Raw genomic sequence first — 26,265 nt, forward strand, 5'->3', positions numbered from 1 at the left:
AATGCAAATGCACCCAATTATAGCCAAAAGGCTAGTTTCCATAGGCAGTCCCCTTGCCAGAGTGATAAAGGCTATTCAACCCTTTAAAAAAAGGCATTAACATATATAGTCTTATGATTATCTCATAGATTAATCGAATGATTAGTTTACACCCATGCTGTCCCAAGTCTGGAGTATGAGAACAGCAAGAGGTTAACAAGAGGCAGTGACGTGGCAAACCCTACATGACTCAAAGAAAAGTTTCAACAGTGATTCAGAACTGCTGCGGAACTCTGAGAAATGACACTTCTGTAACTGGTTCCTAATTGTTGAGGCTCGACACAATTACTGTAATGCTGTTTTACTTTCTGCAATCAGTGGACAAGTTAGCCAATTTGACTACTTTGATCTCATCATCATGTGGTACGATAACAAAGCAGAGTCCCTCATCCTCTCTGCAAACCAATTCTCATAAGCACACAGCACTCCTACATTAATCTCTTCTTAACCATGTTCTTCCCTCTCCCTGTCTCTTTCTTTCTTTCTCTCTCTCTCTCTCTCTCTCTCTCTCTCTCTCTCTCTCTCTCCCTTTCTCTCTCTCAGCACCATGGAGAAGGAGAAAGTGGGCGTGCCCACAGACGGCGACTCTCACGCCATCACGTATCCCCCAGCCATCGTCATCTACATCGTGGACCCGTTTTCCTACGAGGACGCAGACGGTGCCTCTGCCCACTCCAGCGTGTGGACGCTGGGCCTGCTACGCTGCTACCTAGAGCTGGTGCAGCACTTGCCCCCGCATATCCGCAACTCCATCTCCGTGCAGGTGAGACGCCGTGCACAACCTAGATCAGTAGTTCCCAAAGATGCCCAGGGAAGGCCATATTGGAGGTCTTGGCTTTGTTGTTGCTCATGAAAGGTTGGAAAGAGCAGGTCTGTAGTCATTTTTCATGCGCACGACGTGCCCTTTTTCTGACTGAGTCATGTGGCGTCACTGTAAGTGAACAGATAGCTTATGAGCCATCCTGTGACGTAATCAGCATTGCTTTCTAACGACTCAGCTTGTCCCTTCGCAACCCCCACCCCCAAACAGTCGCACGCATAGTGTGTCCTTATTATTCACATTTGAAGTTGTGTGTGAAGTTGTGAAGTTCTTATTTTCCGAGCCGTAACAAGCCTCGACTTTGAAATGAATGGAGTATTTTTAGCCTACAGGAGGTTCGTTTGTGGAGTGTCACACCTCACCACACCAGCGTGTGGAAACAGCCTCTGCTCTAGGAGCTGTCTAAGCACCTGGGAACTTGCACTCCAAATATAACTGCATTAAGATCAGGCAAAAAAAAGGGAGTTTCAGTGGTGTTTTGTTTTTTTTAACACCTTTAGCATTACCCTGTTTTGGTTGCTGAAGTTAATGGCAAATCTGTCGTCTTGTGGTCTTAGACACTAGGATGCTTCTGTGCAGGTCTTGGGCCGATGAAGTAAACTTGTATTTGTCTGTCAGCATGATCTATTTCTGCACGTGTAAAATTGGAATATTTCATCGTGTGTGTGTCTGCGTTTGTGTGTTTGTTTTTTGTTTCAGATTATTCCATGTCAGTACCTGCTGCAGCCGGTGCAGAGCGAGGAAAGGCACATCTACGCCCAGCACCTCAAGTCCCTGGCCTTCTCCGTCTTCTCCCAGTGCAGGCGGCCCCTCCCCTCGTCTACCAACGTCAAATCACTGACGGGCTTTGGCCCCGGTCTGGCCCTGGAAACTGCCCTCAAGAGCCCAGAGGTACCGCATAATTAGTCTAATACCCCTCCCAAACCCCCCCCCCCCCCCCCCCCCCCCCAAAACACATTCCCCTCGACACTGCCATTTTATTCACACAGCTCGGTGCAGTCAGAAATCCACCACCCTGTAAACACTTTGTTTTATGGATATTCCACAATATTTTATTCACAAACTTGAAAACATGGCTCACACGCCCACCAGCCTGACTCCAAACCCATGTTGTTCAGAATGAGCCCCACGATGTCCTCCCTAAAGTGAAACCCTAAACCACACTAATTTGTTTTCATAATACCCTTACCATGCATGACCATTGGTTTATGTCTGAGCTGAGCAAGGGGGACTAGTAAACACAGGACGCCACAGGGAAACAAGCTCTGTTGTGTTGTGACCTTTGCTCTGATACCCCACATCCACCCCCCTCCCCAGAAACCTTTGTGCGGTGCATTCTTTTTTGGGGGGGGGGGGTGGTGGCAGCAGTGAGTCGTGGAGACTGTTACACTAACCTTTCCACACCTGGAAAGAGACCAAGCTCGCGAGTTTCCTTTCCATTATCTGCTTGGGTGGCTGGCAAAGGCCCCCCGCTAATGGGATCGGCCCGCATAGTCTGGCATCCGCTCCGCTCCGAGGCTCATCCGCGGAATAACTCCCACAATCCAATTTGCTCCCTCCCTGTCTACTGTGTTCTAGCCCTGCACCGCTTATTTGATAAATGAATACGAGTGAATGCCCTGCGGGGCTCCTTGCCTGAAATGCCTGATGCTCCGAGACACCTGTTCAGGCCTCCCAGCTTGATGTGATGTGTGTCTTAAGTTGCGGTTGAACTTGACCTCTGACCTTTACCCTCTTGACCCTTCCCCCTGCCAGAGGCCCGAGTGCTTGCGACTGTACACGCCGCCGTTCATCCTGGCGCCGGTTAAGGACAAGCAGACGGACCTGGCCGAGACGTTTGGCGAGGCCTCGCAAAAGTACAACGTGCTCTTCGTAGCCTATTGCCTATCCCACGACCAGCGCTGGCTGCTGGCCACTTGCACCGACCAGTATGGAGAGCTGCTGGAGACATGCATCATCAGCATTGACGTGCCCAACAGGTGTGTGAGGGAGAGAGACACACACACACACACACACCTCTGACTTCATCTCACAGACTCCTCATTACGGTCTGGTCTCAGAGGAAATGTCTTACATTGTACATCTTTGTATCTTCTGTTTGAGATACAGCCATCATAAGCTGTCTTATCTAGCATGGTGATGTATTGTCAATTGGACTCTAATTTATGTGCTGTGTGTGTTTGTGTGTGTGTGTGTGTGTTTAGGGCGCGGAGGAAAAAAGGCTCTGCCCGACGTCTCGGCCTGCAGAAGCTGTGGGATTGGTGTTTGGGTTTGGTGCAGATGACATCGGTGCCCTGGAGAGTGGTGATTGGACGCCTCGGGCGAATAGGACATGGAGAGTTAAGAGGTGAGCAGGCATGCCGCTGTGCAGCTACACTCGCTGTGCCACTGTCTCATGTATGCCGTGTGGCTGGAAATGTCTGTGTGTGTGTGTGGTGTGTGTGGCTGGAGAGTGTGTGTGTGTGTGTGTGTGTTTGTGGCTGGAGAGTGTATGTGTATGTCGCTGAAGAGTGTGGGTGTGTTTGTGCATTTCTCTTGCTTGCATGCTTCCTGTGACTCATTCAGGACGATTATCGTATATTCCATCTTTTCTCACGGTCTGTGAAATATCCAAAGCCACTGACGCATCAATAACACAGTTACAAAACGTTACCTTGCAGTAATAACGCCATTCCCCAAGTAAGGCCTCACTTGACTGCCTGCTGTGTTCTCTGATGGAGTTGTTTGGTGTGTTTGCGACCTGTCTGTCTGGCACGGCTTGCACCGGCGTGTTTGGGATCTGAGTCTGGCAAGAGTGGTGGCGTCTGCGCCTATGATGTGGTCGCTTATTTATTCAACTGGTATCCTGCGAGCGCAGCTTTGTTGGTTTGTTGGCTTGTCATGTAAGCCGTTTAGATAGAAAACACAGAGATAATAGTCTCCGACATATGTAGTGCTTTTGACTGAAACGAGCGGGCGACCAATCAAAGGCTTCAAACTTTTGAATGCTTCTCTTCTACTCAGATCTGATCCGTCTCATGTATTGGCATCACATCCAGCCTTTTTTCCCCCCTTGTGTTTTTTTTAATTGACCACATTTAATTATTACATTACTGCCATTCAGTAGTCAGATAAAGGGGGTTAACTGGTTGTTTTGTCAATGCACAAAATGTAGACAGGTTGTTTAAAAATGAACCAAAGCACAAGTTGAACTCCAGGCTGGGGAGGCACCATGTTAAAGACAGTATGCGCGAGTGTCGTGAGTTGAGCTACAACAACATATAAGCCTAGTTGTCTAAAACCTCTCTACAGACTCTAGTTTACTGCTTTCCCCTGTCTTTTGGATTAATCACATTCTCCTCCTCTTCCTCTCTTCCTGGTGTCTCCTCTCGCCCTTTATCCCTTACCACTCTCCCCCCCACCCCCCTTTCATCTCTCTCCCTCTTCCTGTCTTCTTCCCCCATGTGTCTCTCCTATCCTCTCCTCTCCCCTCCTCAGACTGGAGTATTCTGCTGAGCAGGAGGAATCTGCAGTCACTGAGCCGCCGGTTGAAGGACATGTGCAGGATGTGTGGCATCTCCGCTTCCGACACTCCCAGCATCCTCAGCGCCTGCCTAGTTGCCATGGAGCCCCAGGGCTCTTTTGTCATCATGCCAGGTAATACAGCTTTCCCTTTGGACTTTTGTGTGTGTGTGTGTGTGTGTGTGTGTGTGTGTGTGTGTGTGTTTACGTTCATGTGCCAGTGTTTGTTTGTTTGTTTGTTTGTGTGTGTGTGTTTACGTTCATGTGCCAGTGTTTGTGTGTGTGTGTGTGTGTGTGTGTGTGTGTGTGTGTGTGTGTGTGTGTGAGTGATGGATGGCAGCAGCATATCATAATGCATGTAACTGCTGTCCCTATCAGATATACTGCAGCCAGACCAGTGGCGAGGCCAGCCATAAAACACCTTTTCAGGACCGCATTGATTTTTGAGATGATGGGATGCTGTTGAAGATCAATGGGTTTATTTTGAGAAGTGATGAAAAGTTGTCACAGTGTGTGCGTGTGTGTGTGCGCACGCGGCCTCTCATTGATGCATTGGAATTTTTCTTTAGTTGCTTTCAGCCACTTGTTCATGTTTGTGGTGTTCCTGAAGTTACTGTTTTTGACTTCTCTAGACTGAAAAGCTCATTTCTCCCTCTCTCCTTCTCTCTCTCCCCCTCTCTCTCTCTCTCTCTCTCTCTCCTCTCTTTCTCTCTCAGACTCAGTGTCCACGGGCTCCGTGTTTGGCCGCAGCACCACCCTCAACATGCAGACGTCTCAGCTCAGCACCCCTCAGGACACCTCCTGCACGCATATCCTGGTGTTCCCCACCTCTGCCTTTGTCCAGGTGGCCACCTCCAACTACACCACCGAGAACATCGACATCGCCTTCAACCCCATCAACGGTGAGGCCACTCGCCTCTGACTCACCTCCCCCTGATCTCTATGGATCAGAGGGTGACCTTTTAAACTTTTTAGGAGAATGTTCTTTATTTACCGCAGACCTCCGTCAGCCGTCCTCTAACGTAAACTGTCTATGTCTCTCCCTCCTCCATTCATCTGTCCTCATACACTGTCTCCTCTCAGATGGATCAGACGCCATTGGTGGTATCTTTGACCTGCTGGAGCAGGAGAATGAAATGGTGGACCCTGATATCATCAACATCCTTCCCGCCTCCCCCACCAACTCCCCGGTGCACTCGCCAGGATCCCACTACCACCACGGAGGAGACGGCAGCAAGGTAGGTCAACTGCAGCATGTCGGGGGTGGGGGTGGGGGTGTGTGACACTGGCATCGGGTTACGGTCATTTTGTAAGCATACATGTCACTCAAGTCTTTCATTCTTCACAAAAACCTGAACTCATTGAAATAATTAGGCATGCTTTGGGCCATGGTTACATATTCTGGTTTCTATAAAACAATGGATAATATAAAGGAATGTATGTAAATAAAAAAGCAGGATGTCATGAAGATAGTATATGCATTATATTTGTTTTAATTCTAGGACATTTTAACTGTCAGGAATGCATCTGGCCCAAAAACACCTACATTTATTTCTAAAGAATGTTATATGATGACAAACAATTAATAAGACTTGTGATGTCTGCAGATTTATGACAATCAGAAGGTCATTCAGACATTGATATTGCAACAGCACATGAAGCATCTTATTTTTTTGGGAGTTACTTATAATGTGCCAGAGCTTTAATCCGCTTCCTCCTCCTCCTCCTCCTCTTCTTCCAGGGCCAGAGTACCGATCGCATGGAGTCGCATGAGGAGACCCCCAACATCCTTCAGCAGCCTCTGGCGCTTGGCTACTTCGTATCGACAGCTAAAGCGGGCCCACTGCCTGACTGGTTTTGGTCCGCCTGCCCACAAGCCCAGAACCAGTGCCCCCTCTTCCTCAAGGTAAGCCCTGCAGCTCTGGGGCCAGTGGTCAGCACCTCTCCAGTATTTCGGTTGTTCAGTTCTGTGTTTGAATGGAATCCAACATTTCACATTAACGTCTTACGCATTCTACTAAATAGTAGGCCTCAATAAAGAGTAGATGTAGATTTTGGAATTTTAAAGATATTCTCAGTAGTACAAAATGTTAAATGAATATATTTTGTAATGTCCAATAGTATGAGTTTTTGTCTGATTTGAGGAAGGCAATATAAGTTTTGGGTGAGGTTTAATAAGGGCAGACTCTGAGTCCCTTGTTTTCCCCGCCTATGGCCGTGCCATAAGGGATTTGTCTGAGTGAAGTCGATGACTAACCTTGCCTTACTGGACCTCCTTCGCCAGTTTCCGTGACAACTTCTCATTATACCTGTCTCCAGTCACGTGACTCATACATTATTGAACAGACCGCCTGCTAGGGGAGGGCTTTAATAATTCAGCTCTGCTCTCCGATTGGCTCCGACGTGCAGCCTAGACTCCCAATTATGATGACGTATGGTGAGAAGAGATGCCGCCATGTTGCAAGTCAGATTGGCGCATGAAAATCGGAGGTTCTTTTTCTTGAGTGCCCAGCTCTACACATAACCCTCCTGCCTGCCGGGGTTGGGTTGTCTTATTTACAGCCGGTCTGGTTACACTTAGCCGCAAATCTCCAGTGATGTGTTCTTGGCCCGTTCGAAGGAGACGGGTTGCATTTTGCCCATCGACTCCTCTGGCAAGCATGTGGTTGGGAATATTGAACCTGGGAATGGTTTCAAGTATCTCATCACTGAACTATTTCCTCTCGACTGGATCACATGATGGATGTTTCCAGGCTCATTAAAACTTGCCCCGTTACCCCTCGTAGACACAATTGCGAGTACAGGCTTTTGTTTTTCAAAAGCGATGTCTTGGAAGTTGGAAACCATGCCAGACCGTTCGTGTGGTTTTGGTTGTAAGCCAGTGGGGAAGTGTTGGGAAGTGCCTAACGTTTTCTCCCCCTCTATCCCCTCAGGCCTCGCTGCATATTCACGTGTCCTCAGTGCAGTCGGATGAACTGCTCCACAGCAAGCACTCTCATCCACTGGACTCCAATCAGACCTCAGACGTGCTCAGGTAACCACACGCAAGCTTCATGTGAAGACTGTCCATGTTTCCTGTTTATATTTGACAACTAGCCATGTTGTATAACAAGACAAATAATTAAGGGTTCATGTCTAAGAAACTGGTGTTTGTTTATTATTATTATAATTATTATTATTAGTAGTAGTAGTTTATTACATGTTTTTTGTCTACATTATTGTATCTCTGTGCATGTACATGTATGTACTGTATATTACCTCAAGACTCATTTGTCTTCATAATAACTCCTATTTCTTTATTCTGTTCCCCCATCAGATTTGTTCTGGAGCAGTACAATGCCCTCTCCTGGCTGACCTGTGACCCTGCCACACAGGACCGGCGCTCCTGTCTGCCCATTCACTTTGTGGTGCTCAACCAGATGTACAACTTTATCATGAACTTGCTGTAATGCATTACGAGGCCCTGAACAGCCAAGCAGGATTTTGACCAGTCCCAAACAAAGGAGGCGGAAGAGACCAATCAGAGGCCGGGGGTGTTAGGAGAGGCACCCTGAAGGGATTAAGCATGTACAGATGCAGTCAGCGCTGGACTTTTTTACGTAATGGAGGACAACGTGGGAGATCTAAACGATACCGAGGGTTCCCGTTTGCAGGATTGTGTCTGCAGACCAACCCCTTTTGATGTCAGTGACACACACAAAAAAAACTAAAGCACTAAAATGCTTTTAGCAACATGGAAAACGGGTCTACGGGAAAAGAAATGATGTGGTTTTGGAAGTTGAGAAGCCCGGCCACAGGAGATGTTGAGATGAAGAACAACAGTGTGATTTGGCGTTGGTTTGTTGATCATTGTAATCTGACCTGTTTTTAAAAGACTCCCTGCAATGAATGGAAATTAAATTGATTGTTGGTGACGGTGATGCTAGCAAAACCGGGCATATTCATCCTGGCTGCCACAGGTGCTTTGACATCCGAATCAGCCGGTTCGTGTCGGAAATGTGTCTGTAAATTATTGGAAGCAAAGGGACATTTCAATCTAAAAGGAAATCACGGATTTTCAACCCCTGAAGTTTCCTGTTTGAATACCTGCATTGTTCTTATTTATTGTAAGTTTCTAAATGTATAATTTGTTTTATTTCTTAACTTCTTTTATATATGAAATGTTCTAGAAGGTTTATATTGCCTTCCTGCTTTAAAGCAATTGGTCTAAAATGCGTTATTGTCTTAATTAAAAAAATTACAAACACACAAAAACAACAAAAAATATAATGAAGTTGCAGTAGGTTGCTTTTAGAATATTATTTTTTGTAAGGGAGACAGAATATTTGTATTGTCACATTGTACAGAAGAAATAGGTTGGGGAAATGCACCCATGCCTCGGTGTGTGAGTTGGGGGGTGGGTGGGAGTGGGGCGGGGGGCCTGAATTGCAGCTAAGCTGTTGCTGAGGAGGGCATGTACAGCAATGATTTCACTGTGTTAAAAATAAAGAGGTACATTGTCGTATATAGTATTTTATACCACACATTTAGACCCAGAAAAAATGGCAATATATAAATAATTATATTTGAATTTCGTGCCAGACATGGGTGGTGCGGCTTCTGTTTTAGGAATAAAGTGCGTCAACTCGAGTGAACCTTGTGCTTGTTTTTCTTGGGGCGGCTGGGCGGGTCTGGAGTTATCGCTCACCTGTAGGTGATAGAATGCCAGATGGAGGGGTTGAGCTGTATTTAGTGAGCGTGCCATACATGCTAAACTCCCAGTGTGTTTGAATGGTCAACTGTTCACCTGCCTGCTCTGATCAATTGGTCATCTACTGCTCGCCATTTCTTAAAGGAATGGCGGTAAACATGAAAACAAATCTCCTGTTTGCATCACTGTGTGAAATCAGTGTGTTGAACCGGAAAATGAAATTTGGAGCCAGATACGGGTGCTTGTTAAATAGGCAGTGTGTGTGTAGAGAAAAATCAACAATCCTCTGCATCTTCCTGTGTTCAGAATAAACCTGTATGAGTTTCAATGAGCCTCAGACTCCTCATGCCATTTGCACACATTAAGAATGTAGCCTTCTTACAATTCAAGGACTGTTTTGTCAGGTTAGCAGTACATTGTCACCCAGTTCTGACATATGAAGATGCTATATAGGTGTGTATTAAGGTTATTTTTTAAAAGAGGGAATCTCCATGGAAAGCACACTGACAAAATGTTAGGATTTTTCTGTCGAACAACTTTCAAGTGGTTGCTTTTTTACTCTGGAAGATTTGTCATTGATCAGAATTCTGATCATTTGGCTGTAAATACAGTGAAAGAAAAACGGGTCAATGTTGCGTGGTTGAGATGTTCATAAGGGGGAAGTAAGAAATTGGTTTAATATCTAGCATTCTGGTTAAAATATGAATAATCTATGCATCATTACATCTAATCAATGGAAATGTGAGATGATCAAGAAGCAGCAGAGTTAAAAATAACTCCACATCTGTTGACTTTAAATGTTATTGTTCCCTTTCAGTTCAGTATGAGTCACTAACACTTAGCTCTTCAACAATGAACAATTCACCCATGAACCTAATTATTTAAATTCTTCCCTTCCTCTTTGTATATCTGAAGCCACCTGGAAATGTCACTCATCTGTTCCAGCCCATGTGTACTGCATATAACTTTGGATAAGAAATGCCATTGCGATGGGTCATTACTTATATTTATTTAACAACAAAATATCAAAATCTTACACAAGTTAAGACAAAAACAGCACACATACAAATTGGATATAAAGATGTTTTGGATAATGGGAATGTTTTTGATCTGCCCTAATGATCACACTGATCGAGCTAGGACATAGAGATCATTCTCTTGGTCACTCCCATCCATCTCTTCACTCGACTCATCCTCATCCATTAAAATGTCCTCAAATTTTTCCATCAAATTATTTACAAGTGAGCGCCTCGATGCAACCGATGAGAAAGAGCAATTCCCCACAGAAGACACAGACAGCAAGCTTCTGGAGAAATGAGAGTCCTCTCTCCCACCATCATCATCATCATCATCATCATCATCATCATCGTCGTCGTCATCACCTCTCTCTTCCTCTTCCTCACTGCTGTATGAGACAATGGCCCTTTTCTTCTTAGTAATGATAACACTGTCTTCCTTGTCACTCATCAGCTGGTCCTCAATGTCCCCAGCAGACATGTTTGTATCCTCATCCCCAGAGGTGATATCATTAGTGTCAACAACCCTGGAACTTCCCTGGGAGGAAGTATTACTGGCTGTTCTTGAAGAGTGCTTCTCCTCACCTTTATCATCATCATCTTCTTCACTGCTGTAAGTCAAAAAGGCACTCTTGTTCTCAGCAGAGCTGTCATCTTCCTCTTCACCTTCCAGTTTGTCCTCAACATATGACATGTCCGATGCGTTATTCGTCTCGTCCGCCCTGGAATTGCCCTGCGAGGAGACACTGTCTGTTATAGACTTATCCCCTTCACCGTCATCTCCCTCCTCGTCACTGCTGCAGATGGTGAAGCCCCTCTTCTTCTTTGTAAAGACGTCATCTTCCTCCTCACTCAACTGCTTGTCTTCCATGTCTCCTGATCCATCAGGTCCGTCATTCATGTCTGGCAACCTGGAATTTCCCGGCAGGGAGACATTTCCTGTTCTGTCTGCTCCGAAAGACCTCTCATCTTCAGGCTCGTCTCCCTCATCTTCACTGGAATGAATAGTGAAGGTTTTTCTTTTCTTCTTGGTAATAACAAAGTCCTCATCTCCATCTACCAGCTGGTCATCCACGTATTCAGTAGACATGTCTGCCTCATCATCAACAATGGAGACGGCATCACCACTAGCCAAGCTGGAATGTTCCTGAAATGAGTGGTTGTTTGTCTTAGGAAAAACATTTTTGCCCTCATAGTCTCCTTCTTGCTCACTGCTGTATGCAAGAGAGGCTCTTTTGTTTTCTGCAAAGCTGACATTCTCTTCATCCTCAACAATCAGGTTGAAATCAGTAGACATGTCTGCTTCGTCATTCACAGACGTAATGGCACAACCATTGGCCAAGCTGGAATTTCCTTCAAAGGACGCGTTTATTACTAAAGACTTTCTTCCCTCGATCCCATAGTCTCCATCTTCCTCAATGCCATTAGTAAAAGAGTCTATTTTCCGCTCAGGAAAGTTGTCTTCCTCCTTTATAACCGCAGGGTCTTCTATTTCTCCAGCAGACACATTTGCCTCATCATCCACACAAATAACACCATTGGCATCATCCATTCTGTTCCTCTGGAGTGACTCAATCTCCTCTGTTCTTGAGGAATCCAGGTCAAACACAACTTCGCTTGTAACCGAGGTGTTAGGGGATAAAGTTTCATCTAACACAATGACAGGTTCTGCTTCTGGGGACTGCTCCAGGTCCTCATGTCTGTGTGTGACAGACTCCTGACGGCCTCTCCTGACCGGCTGCTGGAGTGTCCTCGGCTCTGTGTGTTCGTACTCAAAGTCCTTCAGCTCCCTTTGAATCTGAGACTCGACCTTCATCAAATTTTCTGCTTTCAGCACTCGCTTCTCAATGTACTCGCTTTCCTCGTCATTCTCCACATCATCTTCAGTAGGCTGAACGCAGAACAGGAGATCGTGGTGTGAGATTCCAAACATTTTTTTGGAGTACAGGTAGGCTATATGCTCCATCAGGTCGGGGTCTGAGCTCGTCTGCTTGGTGTGAAGATCCTGTAGCTGCAGCTGAGTGGTGGAGGACTGAGTATCCTGAAGAGTGAAGAGTTCCTTCAGGTCCTGCTTGCTGAAGTAACGGAAGGGATTCTTGTTGTCACCTGTAGTCTGTCGAATTAAGGAGTCCTTGAAGACCTGTGAAGACAGCATTTAGTCTGTTTAGGTTTCATTTAGTAATAAACTCATAAGGGGGGCTGTTTCACAAAGAGACATTACTCAGCAATCTAGATCCGCCAAATAAAACCCATACTTTTCTTTATTTATTGTAATAAATACTATTATCTTACATCCATCTCGTTAACATAGAAATTTTGTTTTGTGAAGTACCACCCATGAACAATGGGTTTGTTTGCATCTGGCAATTATGCAAACAAATAAGAGGACACATGAAAATCACCTTCATGTGGCAAAGTAAATACACAAAGTAAATACACAAAGCAGCTCACCTGTCTGCGGTAGATCTTCTCTTCCACAGTGCCACAGGTGATGAGTCGGTAAACAATGACATTTTTTGTTTGTCCAATCCTGTAGGCACGGTCCACAGCCTGGGCGTCAGTGGCAGGGTTCCAGCTGGGGTCAAAGATCACCACACGGTTGGCGCTAGTTAGAGTGAGTCCAACGCCACCCACTTGTGTGGTCAAGAGGAAGACGGTGACGCTTGGGTCACTCTGGAAGTTTCCAATGCGCCGCTCTCTCTCTGCAAGTTCGGTCACCGTGCCATCTATTCTCACCATCTTGAATCCTCTGTTTTTCAAAATGCGCTGTATGATGTTCAGCATCTTAAGTGACCGAGAGAACACTAATGTGCGGCTCCCTTCTTCCCTATGGTGCTCCAGCAGCTCAATGAGGAACTCCAGCTTGCCCGACTCAGAGATCAGGGTCTCATCCGAGATGTTACCGATATTGTTGGCCATGCTTTCGTTCTCGATTCCTGGCAAGGCGGTGTCTTGTCCGGTAAACAGACCGAGTTCACTTGCAGCTTTGTTTGAGAGAAGCCTTGGATGGTCACAGAGTTTCTTGATTACGTTCAGCTCAGCCAGGGGGCTGCGCGTGGTCATCAGCAATTCCTTTATGTGATCCAGAGAGATGAACATCCTGTAAATTTGCTCTTGAACTGGACTTAGGTACGTCCACACTATCAGGTCATTTTTCTGGGGGAGTGAAGGCACCTCTAAGCCTCCTTCACCAGTTGGTGAGAGCTGGTCTTTTACCTCAGAAGATTTCAGATCATCTTTTCCATTACTTATCACATCTGCCTTGGTTCTCCGCATAAAGTAAGGGCCAATGATGTTCATGAGGTTTCCAGACATCTTCAGACCAAGCACCTTTTCGCCAGGGGTAGCATCTTTCTCGCGTGCCCTAGTAATGGGATTTTCATATTCTGTCTTGAAGGTTTTGTAAGTTCCCAGGAGTGACCCTTGGCAAGCAAAGTCAAACAGTGACCACAACTCTCGCAGATTGTTCTGTACAGGTGTTCCAGTTAGAAGCACACGATGCTTGGCTAAAACAGCATTCATGCTTTTGGCTGTTTTTGTTGATGAGGTTTTGATCTTGTGTGCCTCATCCAGAATGACATAGTCCCAAAAGAACTCCTTCCCGTCAATGGCGCTCAGGAGCTCCCAGTTGTTGAGCACCATCTGATAGGAAGTGATGAGAACACCTCCTTTGACTTGTATCTTCCTCAGGTTTTTGGCGCGGATGGCTTTGCTTGTTCCATGGAACTCTCTCACTCTCATCCCTGGAACCCACTTCTGGAATTCTCTCTGCCAGTTGGTGATGAGTGTGGTTGGCATGACCAGCAGGCAGTTCTGCATCAGCTCGGAGTCATACATGCCACACAGGAAGGAGATCACCTGGACAGTTTTGCCTAAACCCATGTCGTCTGCCAGAACCCCGCCCTTCTGGCCGTCCCGATGCAGTCCATAAAGGAATGCCACTCCTTCTTTCTGATGATCATACAGATTATCATAAATCCTTTTGTTCAGCATGAAGCCACTTTTGTTGACGTCAATAAACTCGTCGTCCTCATCATCTGAAGACTGTGCATCCATCTGACTAATGAACTCCTGCAGCTTCTTGATTCGTCCCTTAATCTTCTCATCTGGGAAATGTTTGTAGGCTTCCTTCAAAATTTCCAGGGATTTTGCAGGATTTCCCTCCTTAAAAACCTCTTTTGCTTTCCTGAGGTAAAACAAATGATAGATAGTATTACAACCATATAATTAAACAACTAAAACTGTAACTCTGTGTTCTCCATTAGTAAAGAGGTACAGGATAAATAGGCATTAAAGAAAATACTACAGTATATTGCTTTTAGTCACACAAAAGTGACATTATACAATATTTTGTTCTGCAGAATAATAAAATTGCTGACCGACATCAAAATATTTGTTAATTATATCACTTTCCCTACCTGTAAAGTGGTATTTAAGTGACAAACATCTAGTAAAAGGTTCAGATTCATAAAACATACCAGCAGATTTCAAGTGATGTATTGAGGACATTATGTAAATCAGTCGAAAGATCACCAAGTAGTAATCTTGATGACCCACCAATTGTATACTGATGACCCAATCAAATTAAAAGAAACACAAAAAGCTGACTGATAAATGTATCAACATGTTCATTTACAATCAAGTTCCAAGACCTCAAAAATTGTATTGGGCTTGTGCTATGCTATGAATGTCAAGTCAATACTGTGTTATTAGAGAAATTAAAGAACGGTCACCTTGGGTGTCTTAAGTCAGAAAATAAATAGCTGGAATTGACTAACATGTCTTTTACCCTAACAACAAAGTATGAATAATCTTTAAAACTTTGACAGTGTTTTCATACTGTACCTGGTATACGTCTCCAGGTCCACTGTGGCAATGGACATGGACCTGAAAAATGGGCAGAACATTTTTAATGGAAGCCACCCAAATTAAGCTGAAGCATCACCATCAGACTTACAACACACAATGTTTGTGTTGCAAATGCTTGCCTAATAGCATCTTGTTTGCTACTACACACATGGTCTGAAAAGAGCCTAGACGTTGACAATGGAACAATTTTTTTGTTGCGGAGAAACAATGGCGAAATAAACCCTTTTTAATCAATAACTTCGTGTTGAAATGTTAATTTGTTGACTGTAGAATTGTTTTATAAAAGGCAATTTGGCACGAGTGGGAGTGGTGTAGGCAACAACACACGTGGGATTACCTACCCCACTCCCAGAGACACACACAACAGATACCCATCAATAAAAACTACATATCCAAATTACCAAAACATTCACCAGCTTAAAAATGGTGGTGGTATGAAAGGGCACACTAAATGTGACGACTTACCTGATCTGTCAGTTGAAGTGTAACCCACAATACAGTATATAAACTCAAAACATGGCCTGCATAAATCTGTCTACAGTAATGTAGTAGGCCTATAAAAGATGGCCGTTATTCATCTAAATAAATAACGTAAATTACGAAATGTTACATAATCTCTCCACTTCACTGGTAATCAAACTGTTATTACAATAACATTATTATCAATTATTTGCAATTCCTGTTGCTGAATATTTTCATGTCAGCTAAGATGAACACACTAAACAAAAGTGATGCAGGACAGTGGGTTCAACTATTGTGTTTATTATTACAGTGATTGGGGAAATGTTGTTAAAGTTACTTCTGTTAGGTAAAAATGATGGCAACTCTACATCAGCACACTTGAGGGTTGGTGTTGCGTCTCATGGCTGTCACTCGAGGAGTAGCCTCACGTTAACGCAAAAGCATTTCAGCTAGCATGAAATAAAATGCTAGCAAGGTGTCTAGCTGCTAGCATAGCCTAGCCTAGCCTACATACATGGATCTCATAAAATGGTCGATATACATTTGCTTAACTAGCTGGTAATTTTTCGTCCGAACTGTGACCTGTACATTGTATCGAGCGATTTCGCCTTTTCTTGGTGTTAATTGGATTAATAGCTACCTAGACAGACAAGCCATCCTATTGTCATATGCAAGTCTTTTCAAAAATCTTCTGATCGGACTTACTTCGTGAACTGATTTGTAATGTTCTGAAGAACTTCATCATGTCCCCCTTTTGATCCTCTTGAGTCCTCCGGAGAATTATCCATATTTTCTGCCGGATAACTCAAACTAATTGTAAAGACAGCGTAAAATGCAACATACCAAGAGATTAGATACAAGAAACTAGCACACACACGGAAGACAATCCACAGTCAGACAAAATTCAGTCCACTTTTCAAAAAGGGCGTAATAGCGCCGCCAATTCTACAACCAATCAGATTATTGAGTTACGAATATACGATTACGTATATCCGGTACAGGAGTGTGTTCCTTAAAATAACAAAACAAAAAGTGTCAGGAGGTGACATCATCTCTCTTCTAGTGTTTGGCTTAGTATTATGGGAATTTTCGGAGAAGACACGAAAATCTCTGAATACATTGCATTTCTACAATTCCCTGGGACTGTTCCATATAAACCCCTCAGTCACAATGCCATCTTTGTGCATGGAACTTCAAACCCAGCTACTCTTGTGTTTTATGTTATAACAATAATTTGCTATAGGCCTATACTTTCACTTGTTTCGTTCTTATTTCCTTTTCTCCGTTTGAAGTCTGTTACTATGCACTTACAGCGTTTGTATGATGTTTCTATTTCATGAATAATATTCTTCAGATGACTAGGCCAGTTTTTTAATTCATAAAAACACACAAAAATAAGTATAAATGGATTGTAACTGTAAATGGATTGCCTGAATTTTACGGTAGAGCCTCAACAAACCACCCCAAATGTATTTTCATCTATTGATTCTTTAAGTCCTTTTCCTTTTTAAGGTCATTAATGCATTGTAGAAAGCAACTTGGGCTCTTGACCTATAGGTACAAATTGGTTTTAGGTAAGCATGCAGGCATCTGTTCAGCCAACAACAATTCCAAGTTAAGAGCTGCAAGCCAAGTCTTTAAGGCATGTATTCTCCATGGCTTCATCTGGCGCTGCACCATGCTTGACAGCAAAGCTGATAATTCATTTCCATTTTAGAGGGCATGATTCCTGAGCCATATTAATATTCAATGCTGTACTATCACATTGCGTTGGAATGATAACTGGGCTGCATATGGAACAAATAAATCAAATACAAATAAAATCATAGCACACGCTGTTCCTGATAATGCAAAAGAAATTGAGGCCATGTAAAAATCCACCACAACGATTGTTCCATTTGCATGATTTTGTATGTATTATATCTCTAGGGAGAGAGTCATTCCTTTGGCCTATGCCATGCTGTGTTTTAGCAGGAATTGGTCATTTCATCTTTAATAATTCCAAGATGTCTCCACTCCTGGCACGGTAGATTCCGTGATAGATGCTGAATGTATCTGTGTTTATCTGTGGAATGGTCCATATTCTCAGTGGAAGGCGTGAGTGTGTGTGTGTGTGTGTGCGTGAGAGAGAGAGAGAGAGGGGGGGAGACAAAGAGAGAGAGAGTTGAAAGGAGGGAGAGAATCTCCTGTGCCTCTAGTGTCTCCTTATCACTCCAAGGTCATTGAGAGGTCAATGGTTTATTTACATCAGTTTCACAGCAGAATCATTTGGAGGCATTGTGCTCCGGTCCTTACGGCTTTTTGCTGAAAACCGCACACCTTTATTGTGGGAGTATGTTGAATTAATTCATTTTTTAGTTCAAACTGAAGCACACAGTGAGAAGCAGGGATTAAAGCTTATACAATTTCACGAACTTGAGGTGGTGCAGCCATATCAGTCATAAACTTGCCTTTTAAACTGCCAATGGTTATATTGACAGCAGAATGAGTGAGTTGTCCATCAGGTGAAAACATCTGTAAGGTATTGAAATGTTATCTACGATGGCCAAGATATTTGAAGAGTTGAGGGCTTTCCATGTAGGCAGTCAGGCATTCAACTTTAATACCAGTTCCATCACAATTGATATGCCTAAGAGTGTACCCGAAAGGTATATTTTTAATGTAATATTATTTCTACACAAGTTTGTATGACGTGGTCTTTATGTAACTGAACAGCGCCAAGAACAAGAACAACCATTGATCCCCAGGGTAGCATACATTTTTGATAAACAGTATACCTTACTTGCACTCCAAGTTGTTTTGAACGAAAGTGTTTCCCAGATGAATAAATGTAAACATCACATCATTTATATCACATTATGTTACCAGTTAAAGACTTGGTTTGTTCTATAATGTGTGCACTGCATTTGGTGACTATCAGTGATTCAGTGGATTTGGACGCAGATGCGTCCTCTACTTGAACGAAAAGGTTTAAGCATATTAAAAAACCCTCCTGAATACCCGGAGTATGTCTGGAGATGCCTGGAATATCCTCTTCAGCTCTGCAGCGAGATGGTAGAATATATTGGCTGGGCTCATCTAAATGTAGACCAAACAGAGCAGCACAGACTGGACATAAACCCAGCTGCCTTCAACTGCCTCATTTTAATTTAATAATCTCGTCATGGGCAATGAGTTATCACTGCTCCAGAGCCAGTCTCTCTGATGACCCTGTACCTGTGTGTGTGTGTGTGTGTGTGTGTATGTGTGTGTGTGTGTGTGTGTGTGTGTGTGTGTGTGTGTGTGTGAGAGAGTGTGTGTGTGAGTGTGTGTGTGTGTGTGTGTGTGTGTGTGTGTGTGTGTGTGTGTGTGAGTGTGTGTGTGTGATCTCGTGTATGTTTTAAGCATAGTCCCATAAATCAGCATGTATATGCACAGCAGGAGTGGATTGTCAGCTAGTGCCATAAATAAGAGCAGTGCAGGTAGATGATAAAGCACTGTATCACAGACACACTGATGCATGTGTTTGTTTGTTTGAGTTTTCTGTATGTGTTAAATCCACATTAAGATGCCATCTCTTTTTCTCTGCTGTCCTGACCCTCAGCTCTCACTCCCTCCACCCTGTGCTTCCGCCCCCCGCCCAAGTGCTTCAGTCAGCTTCTTCTGGAGAGATTCTATTACTGGTTGCCATGTATTTCCATGGTAGTCAGCTAAGCACCATTGCGTTCCAGGTTAAGGATGGGGACCGATAGGGTAACAACTCCTCACTCTCAGCTGTGGCGAAAAGCTCTGGAAGAAAATATTGAGTAAGCATTCTCATATAGAGTATGGAAAATGTCTGAAGGCAAAATCTGTATTTGTAGTAAATATATGGAACTAATGGTTTTCATTGGTGTTTTTTTCTGTTTATCCACCCTCTGAACTTTCTAGAGAGGGAAAAAACACTCATCTTGTCACACCCATAGACAGTCTAACAGTTGGAAAGAAGCTATTGAGGCCTAGTGAGTTTTCAGTGTTTTCGTGTTAGGTGAAACACGAGGCACTCACAATTTTCTCCCAGTGATAACCTATAGAAGAATATCTGATTAGTTATGGTTAAAAAAAAAGGTTTGTTCCTCTAGAGCTTCTAAGACAGTTATATCATGAAAAAAATGCTCATTAAGGTACACAACATTGGATTAGAATCATGTCTAAACATTTTTTATTGTATCTTTGTAGATTTTGTCCTCCAGTTGTACCAAATAATCTCTCTTTTACTCAATTGATGTTGTATGACCTAGTTTGGCTATAAAAGAATAAGGTCATAGATCAATGCCATGTATTTATTTCGCTTCTAGAAAAAATGCATCACAGTTAAAATCACTAGAGCGGTCTGTTTCAGTGTTGTGATGTTGCATGCTAACTGAGACAGGGAAAATATTACCCCAAGAAGTGAAATTGCTGATGGGTAGCAATTCACAAGATGGTGATTGTAAGCTATGGCCATAAAAGGGTAATATATTTAATGCCTAAAGACATATGGTGAGTCTTTGGCCATTAATTCTTAGTGTCTTTATGTTTGGAGCCCATTCAAAGCAAACTGCCTCTAATATCATTTAGAGGCTCTCCGCATTTGGCACGTGTGGTTTTTCGGGTTGCCACGGGTAATTGTGTTATACATCAGTAATGCAGGGGTGACACGCGTAATTGTGTTATATGTCATTAATGCCGTATCGATGCTCTGAGCTTGTCACTTCGGCAGCCTAACACAGGGCCGCGCCATAACAAATAGAACCATTCAACCATTGCCCCCGGTGACATATTATGCTGCCATTCCTTTTAACCCGGCTCTGAACCTCCATGGCTCTTTGTCCTCCTCGTGGCGGTGGAGCGTCGGTCAAGTGTGAGCAGCAGAGCAATAGCTTACATCTCAGCTCTCGTCCTGCCGTACTGCATGAATCCCAGCCGGCGTCGAGAAGGTTTTGTCTAGCTTTAAAGGCACCCAGTGCAACTTTATAGGCTTGAGACTCGAAAAATAAACATTCAATTTCTAGTCTTTTTTACACGTAGTAAGTTTCAATAACTCCATACCATTACATATCGACATTCAAGGAGCAAAGATGAGACGTCGTTGTGTGGTGAGAACTGATAGAAAATCGTAAACAACAACAATCGCCGGTGGGGAGAGGCCATTTTCCATTGATTGGAATCCTGCTTTATTTATTGGTGGCACCAATAAATAAAGATTTGGGGGGGAAATTTCGGCGATTGTTGTTGTTTAGGATTTGAAATTGAATGTTTATTTTTAAGCCTCAAAAGTTGCACTGTGTGCCTTTAAGTGAGCAGATCAGTAAACCACCACAAGCACAGTGCTGGTTACTGGCTCTCGAAAGTGATGTGGACAGACGTGTTTTGTTGGGAAGGGTTTAATCTGATAACTGATACATCTGAAACTAACACTTAAAAAATGTGCCAGATTAGAACAGAACATTTTTGATTGCAAATATATTAACAACTTAGAGCATAATTAATTCCATTAGATTCATTAAATGAAAACTATATGCATAGAAACATGTAAGTGTGTCCCAGATATGACATGACCGTGAGAGCTGTCCAGTAATTCGACAGTGTCAAGTTAACTCTTACCATAAAAGGTGCTTTTGTCAAATTAACCCAGGGATAAACTGTATATAACATACTTTCTCAAGAGCATCATTAACCATCATCCTAAACTGTTGCTTTCTTGAAGGTACTTTCTATGCATACCATCCTACTTCAAGCAGACATTTTGAATGATTATTAAGTCTAAACGATTGATATTCTTTCTCTGCTTTCTCCCACACACACTCCTCCCCAAGCTACAGTGTTTATCAAAGCTCATATATCCCCTGTAGAAGTAGTAATGATGTCTTTCCCTGGTGTTAATGAACCTGCTCAATGGAGCATCGCTCAGTCTACACCTGCTCTCAGAGGCGTCTGTAATGGACAGGCTGACCAGGAGTGCTGCTCCCTCCTTCTCTTTCTCTCCCTTTCTCTGCTTTTATGCCATTGGACTGAGGCCCAATCCTTTACAGACCTGTTCCCCGGTAATCATGGGTTTCATGATCAAGATTAAAGCTGTTGTCCATTTATGTTAAAGGCACCCAGTGCAACTTTCGAGGCTTAAAAATAAACATTACATTTCTAGTCTTTTTTACACGTAGTAAGTTTCAATAACTCCATACCATTACATACCGACATTCAAGCAGCAAAGATGAGACGTCGTTGTGTGGTGAGAACTGATAGAAAATCGATAACAACAACAATCGCCGCCATTTCCTTTATATTTTGTAACCTACAATAAATAAAGCAGGCTTCCAGTCAATGGAAAAATGGCTTCTCCCCACCGGCGATTGTTGTTGTTTACGATTTTCTATCAGTTCTCACCACACAACGACGTCTCATCTTTGCTCCTTGAATGTCGATATGTAATGGTATGGAGTTATTGAAACTTACTACATGTAAAAAAGACTAGAAATGTAATGTTTATTTTTCATTGAATGTTTACATAAAGTTGCACTGGGTGCCTTTAATAATTTGTGATAATTAACCAAATACTGTGTTATTTACGATGTATGCTGATGATACTAGTGTTTGTATTTCTTTAACTACAGCAGACGTCTCCTTTTCCATTAATGTTCACTCCAACAGGTAAGTGCTAAATGCGAGCAACATCAATATCATGGCTGTAATTAAGTCCTTCATGAGGCACATGTTGCACAAAGCAACAATAATTGAGACAACCTCAAGGTATAACTGATAACTGACAACTTCTGAAATTTCACATTGACTTACACTTTTACTTACAAGTCTAAAAACTCAAGCCAGAGAAAAGTATTTAGAAAGTTCATTTGTAGAATAAATCCTGCCTCTCGAGTACATCAATCTATTGTTTACAGAACCTATGCCGTGTTCTTTTGCCTTTCATCTTCAGACGGGTTGAACATGCCTTACTATACACTATGCGCTAAAGCAAGCTGGTCCTTTTTTATATGGACTGGCAAACACACTGATATATTTCTCCAGTTGTTGTTTTGTTAATTGCTTTGTTACATTTCAATTCAAAGACTCTCTGGTTCCTGTTTAATGAGTATTATGTGTGTCTGGTCTTTTCTGGTCTTCTGTCCTAGTAAGATACCTTTGTGTTCACTTTTATGCTGTCTTCCTTGCCAAGTCCTTGCTTCATGACTAAATTTCACTTTTCCATCTCATTCAGATCTACATGGTTAAACAGTATAAGATGATAATGATCATGATCCACTGGTTAGCACTCCTGGGAGAAGAATGTTAGAGGTGTGTTGTACCCTCAAAAACAAATATGACGCCATGCATACACTGTAAACCTGTTCAGAGTACTTAAAACTTTTGATGTAACCGATTACATAATAAAATCTGAGTACATATATTATTTTTTATAAGTAAACTTAACTTAAAAATTATACATACTGATTTATTTTGTTATCATTTTTATAATTTTTAAGTTCTCTGAACTCATATTATTCCAAAATCATCCAGGATTTTGCCTCGTCGGATATTTGTGTTTCTTTGGGTCTTTTACAAACTAGTTACTACGCCCTTACAAGTTTTTGAAAGGGTATCTCCCTTAGTTCCAACTTCCAACAGGCAATGTTTACCAAAACAAATACATTCCAATATAATTAAAACGTCTTCACTTGCTCAGAGAACTAATACATTTAAAGTTGGGTTAACTAAATACCAGGTTTTAAGTACTGAATGTTAATAAGTGAGTAGAACTGTTTGGGTTAACAGTGTATAACAGCACTAGTATTGGTAAAACAAAAAACATATAGGGCCCTAATTTCACTGACGGGGCAAAAAGCAAAGTCGGGCAATGAGCAAAGTGTGTCATGCATGAACTTAAGCTATCGTGTGGCGTGTGGAAGCATTGTGCCGACACACCCATGTATGTATGTATGCTCGAGTATGTTTGTTGCCTATCAATGAAATTAGGGCCTCTCATAGATATTTCTTCTAGGGAGGTACTTTAGGAATCACCACACCGCACACATATAAACTATTAACACCTATGTCCATCCTCATCCAGGAAACATCACTGACTCTGATTTTGCTCACAGTGTGTGCTTAAAAACTGTGTTATAAACATGGACACTGAATGATATAAACTACATGACACATTTCGCCAAACAAAACGTCTGCAGCCTATACAGCTGGCTTCTATCAAATAGAATGTCTAGCTCTAAGATAGAGGGCATTTTTTTTTTTTTTTAGCTAAGAAAAAGTTATGTTTTTTATTTAATTAATAAACACATTAGAGTTTAAAAAACACCAGAGACCTATAGAAATAATGATAGAAATATGGTTACAGCAATTACTGCAGGGCCAAATGGCACTGCTTACATTACTGGACTGGGGGGACATATTCCACGGTCAGACTCTTCGCCTTAACTAATGACTAAGTATATGGGTTTGAGTATGTTACAAACCTTACATCATTAACTGCAAGTGTGCAATTAAACCCCTCAGATCGATCCTCACTATATTCCAATCAGTCACTGAGATCATTGGGGAACAGCTCAACTGTGTCTAATCTAGCATCTGAATGAGACATGGCCTGTGAAAGTCAAAACAAGATTTAATACAGCCTTACAACCTGGAAGTGTGTGTGTGTGTGTGTGTGTGTGTGTGTGTGTGTGTGTATGATGTGTGTGTGTGTGTGTGTGTGTGTGTGTGTGTGTGTGTGTGTGTGTGTGTGTGTGTGTGTGTGTGTGTGTGTGTGTGCGCGTGTGTTTGTGTGTGTGCGTAAGGGTGTGTGTGTGTGTGTGCGTGTGTATGTGCATGCGTGTGTGTGTGTGTGTGTGTGTGTGTGTGCGTAAGGGTGTGTGTGTGTGTGTGTGTGTGTGTGTGTGTGTGTGTGTGTGTGTGTGCGTGCTGTGCTGTGCTGTGCTCTGGGTAAGTCATTTAATTTTGGTTATGAGAGGTTATGTTTGCCCTCTTTTGTTGTTGACGTTGTTGCCGTCGTTATTCTTTTTTAAGATAAAGTCACCGTACGTCTCCTCTGTCACACTGCAGATGAGTAGCCTTTTAAAGGCCCCCTGTGCGACCAGGGTGTCGGTGTAGAGGCTCGGCATTTGTTAGGGCCACTGTGATGACAGTGGTGTCTGAGTTTGTTTTGTCTGACCTTTAGAGTGGATGAGTCAGCCATGTGACTGGTAGGAGCAGCGCTCTCTTATAGGTGAAATTACTTCAGAGAGTGATAGCAGGCAGGCAGGCATGCAGGGAGGGGGAGGGAGGGAGGAAGCGCTGATTTGGTTGATGTTGTAGAATTTTCTCTGCTGGAAAACTGTGTCTTTGTTGAAATGTTTTCTTACTGAACAATGCTTTAGTGTTTTTTTTTTTGCATACATTTGAATATGTTATATAGAAAAACAAATAGTTCATCCATGGAAAAAAAAAACTATACACAAATAAATCAGAATCTCATCAAATATTAAAAAGTCTCTCTTCTCTGCTGTTACTGTCTCCAACAGGACATAAGGAAACAATGTCCCAGAGATTATGATTGTGGTAAACAGGGTTTCAAATATGATTGCAGAACTGTTTCTTTGGAAGTTGCCCTAAAAATTCTCTCTCATGTTTTGATTAAACATACTCCTAGTATCAAATAAGCAAAGAGTTTTGGTTGATGGGTCCTCGTGGTCGTTTGTCCCTGTACTCTATGTGCATGAATCAACAGAGTCACTTTAGGAGGAAGGTATCCCACAAGGGCCCAGAAGGAGTTGGTAGGAATCTAAAAATCACAATCCCTGACTAACTCTGGGTTTGACAGATTGAACACCATTAGGTTACACTGGTGAGTTTCACAGATGGGAGATACATTCTCCATGGGAATCCTCAGGTGGAATGTGTCAGGAGTGGAACACCTGAGATACATTCTCCATGGGAATCCTCAGGTGGAATGTGTCAGGAGTGGAGCACCTGAGATTAATCCTCAATGGGAATCCTCAGATGGAATGTGTCAGGAGTGTAGCACCTTGCCGCGATTATAGAATTGAATTTGCTTGTACTGCTAGAAACTTATAGCAATGATTATATATATGATATAGCAATGCTCTCCCCAGACTCAGGATCTTTGGATACAGGTGGTGGAGGCAGGACATACCCCGGCAGAGGACAACAGGGTTAGGGTTAAGTGGAGAGGGCAGTGCTGTGGCCCTGGTTGGATCTCCAGAGGCCCACTCACAAATGTCAATCACTTATGGGATATGTCACTGGTTGGCCAGGATCACACGTTTTTTAACGTTCAGCTCAGGGCCTAGAAAAGGAGAACTGAAAGATAAACTTAAATGATAATTTGCTTGTTAACTGTAGTAAGTAGCTGTTGTTAGCATTTACTGCCTGAATCCATACAATGACTTAATTTCCCTGTATAATATACGTACTACTTTACGGAATTGACAGTCTATTCATGATGAAAGAACAAAAGAGAAAATTATAAATCACTACTGTTCCCGGCCCTGGTGTCCGTCCAGGTATGTCTGATCAAAATCTTTGCATGGGTGAATTAGTATAAGGATTAGTATAGAATATATAGAGTGAAAAGAGTAATCTTATCTTTGCAGGTGTACCGTCACTCAAAACAATGGCCAAAGTGGGTAAATAGCAACTCTAATTTTTGAGTACCTGTTTCTTGGCCTGTGCACTTAATGTCGTTATGGTCTCTTTCTTCCAGCAGTTATGGTGTTTCTTAGTGGTCTTGGTGATGTCATCACTCTGTGCCTGAGGTGCTGCTGAATCTGCTGGACTGAACGGGTTATCTCTGTGTGTCTCATCATTATGTAGAGTGGAGCTGGGGCCATAGGCTTTACCTCAACAGCTAAATCTTCTTGCGC

The 26,265-nt window shown here is 42.9% G+C and overlaps 2 protein-coding genes across 2 annotated transcripts in view; one reads left to right on the forward strand and one right to left on the reverse strand.

The window, feature by feature from the left end:
• med13a (mediator complex subunit 13a) overlaps positions 1-8,716 on the forward strand; it is a 70,938-nt gene extending 62,222 nt beyond the window's left edge. The window contains exons 21-30 of the mRNA XM_080840893.1: positions 583-802; positions 1,559-1,750; positions 2,615-2,838; positions 3,064-3,206; positions 4,337-4,495; positions 5,077-5,262; positions 5,444-5,598; positions 6,102-6,266; positions 7,294-7,394; positions 7,677-8,716. Of these exons, the coding sequence (XP_080697019.1) occupies positions 583-802; positions 1,559-1,750; positions 2,615-2,838; positions 3,064-3,206; positions 4,337-4,495; positions 5,077-5,262; positions 5,444-5,598; positions 6,102-6,266; positions 7,294-7,394; positions 7,677-7,809 (1,678 nt within the window). The 3' untranslated portion in view covers positions 7,810-8,716. The remainder of the gene's footprint in view (positions 1-582; positions 803-1,558; positions 1,751-2,614; positions 2,839-3,063; positions 3,207-4,336; positions 4,496-5,076; positions 5,263-5,443; positions 5,599-6,101; positions 6,267-7,293; positions 7,395-7,676) is intronic.
• ercc6l (excision repair cross-complementation group 6-like) lies at positions 7,881-16,203 on the reverse strand (the record flags this gene model as incomplete). The annotated part of the gene is given in 6 exon segments (XM_080845291.1): positions 7,881-7,910; positions 10,177-10,197; positions 10,200-12,206; positions 12,518-14,252; positions 14,912-14,953; positions 16,103-16,203. Coding segments are annotated over 6 exon segments (3,918 nt in total). The 5' UTR covers positions 16,186-16,203.
• Between the last annotated feature and the right edge of the window lie 10,062 nt (positions 16,204-26,265).

This window comes from Sprattus sprattus (assembly GCF_963457725.1).
Source record: "Sprattus sprattus genome assembly, chromosome: 1".
Lineage (NCBI taxonomy): Eukaryota > Metazoa > Chordata > Actinopteri > Clupeiformes > Clupeidae > Sprattus > Sprattus sprattus.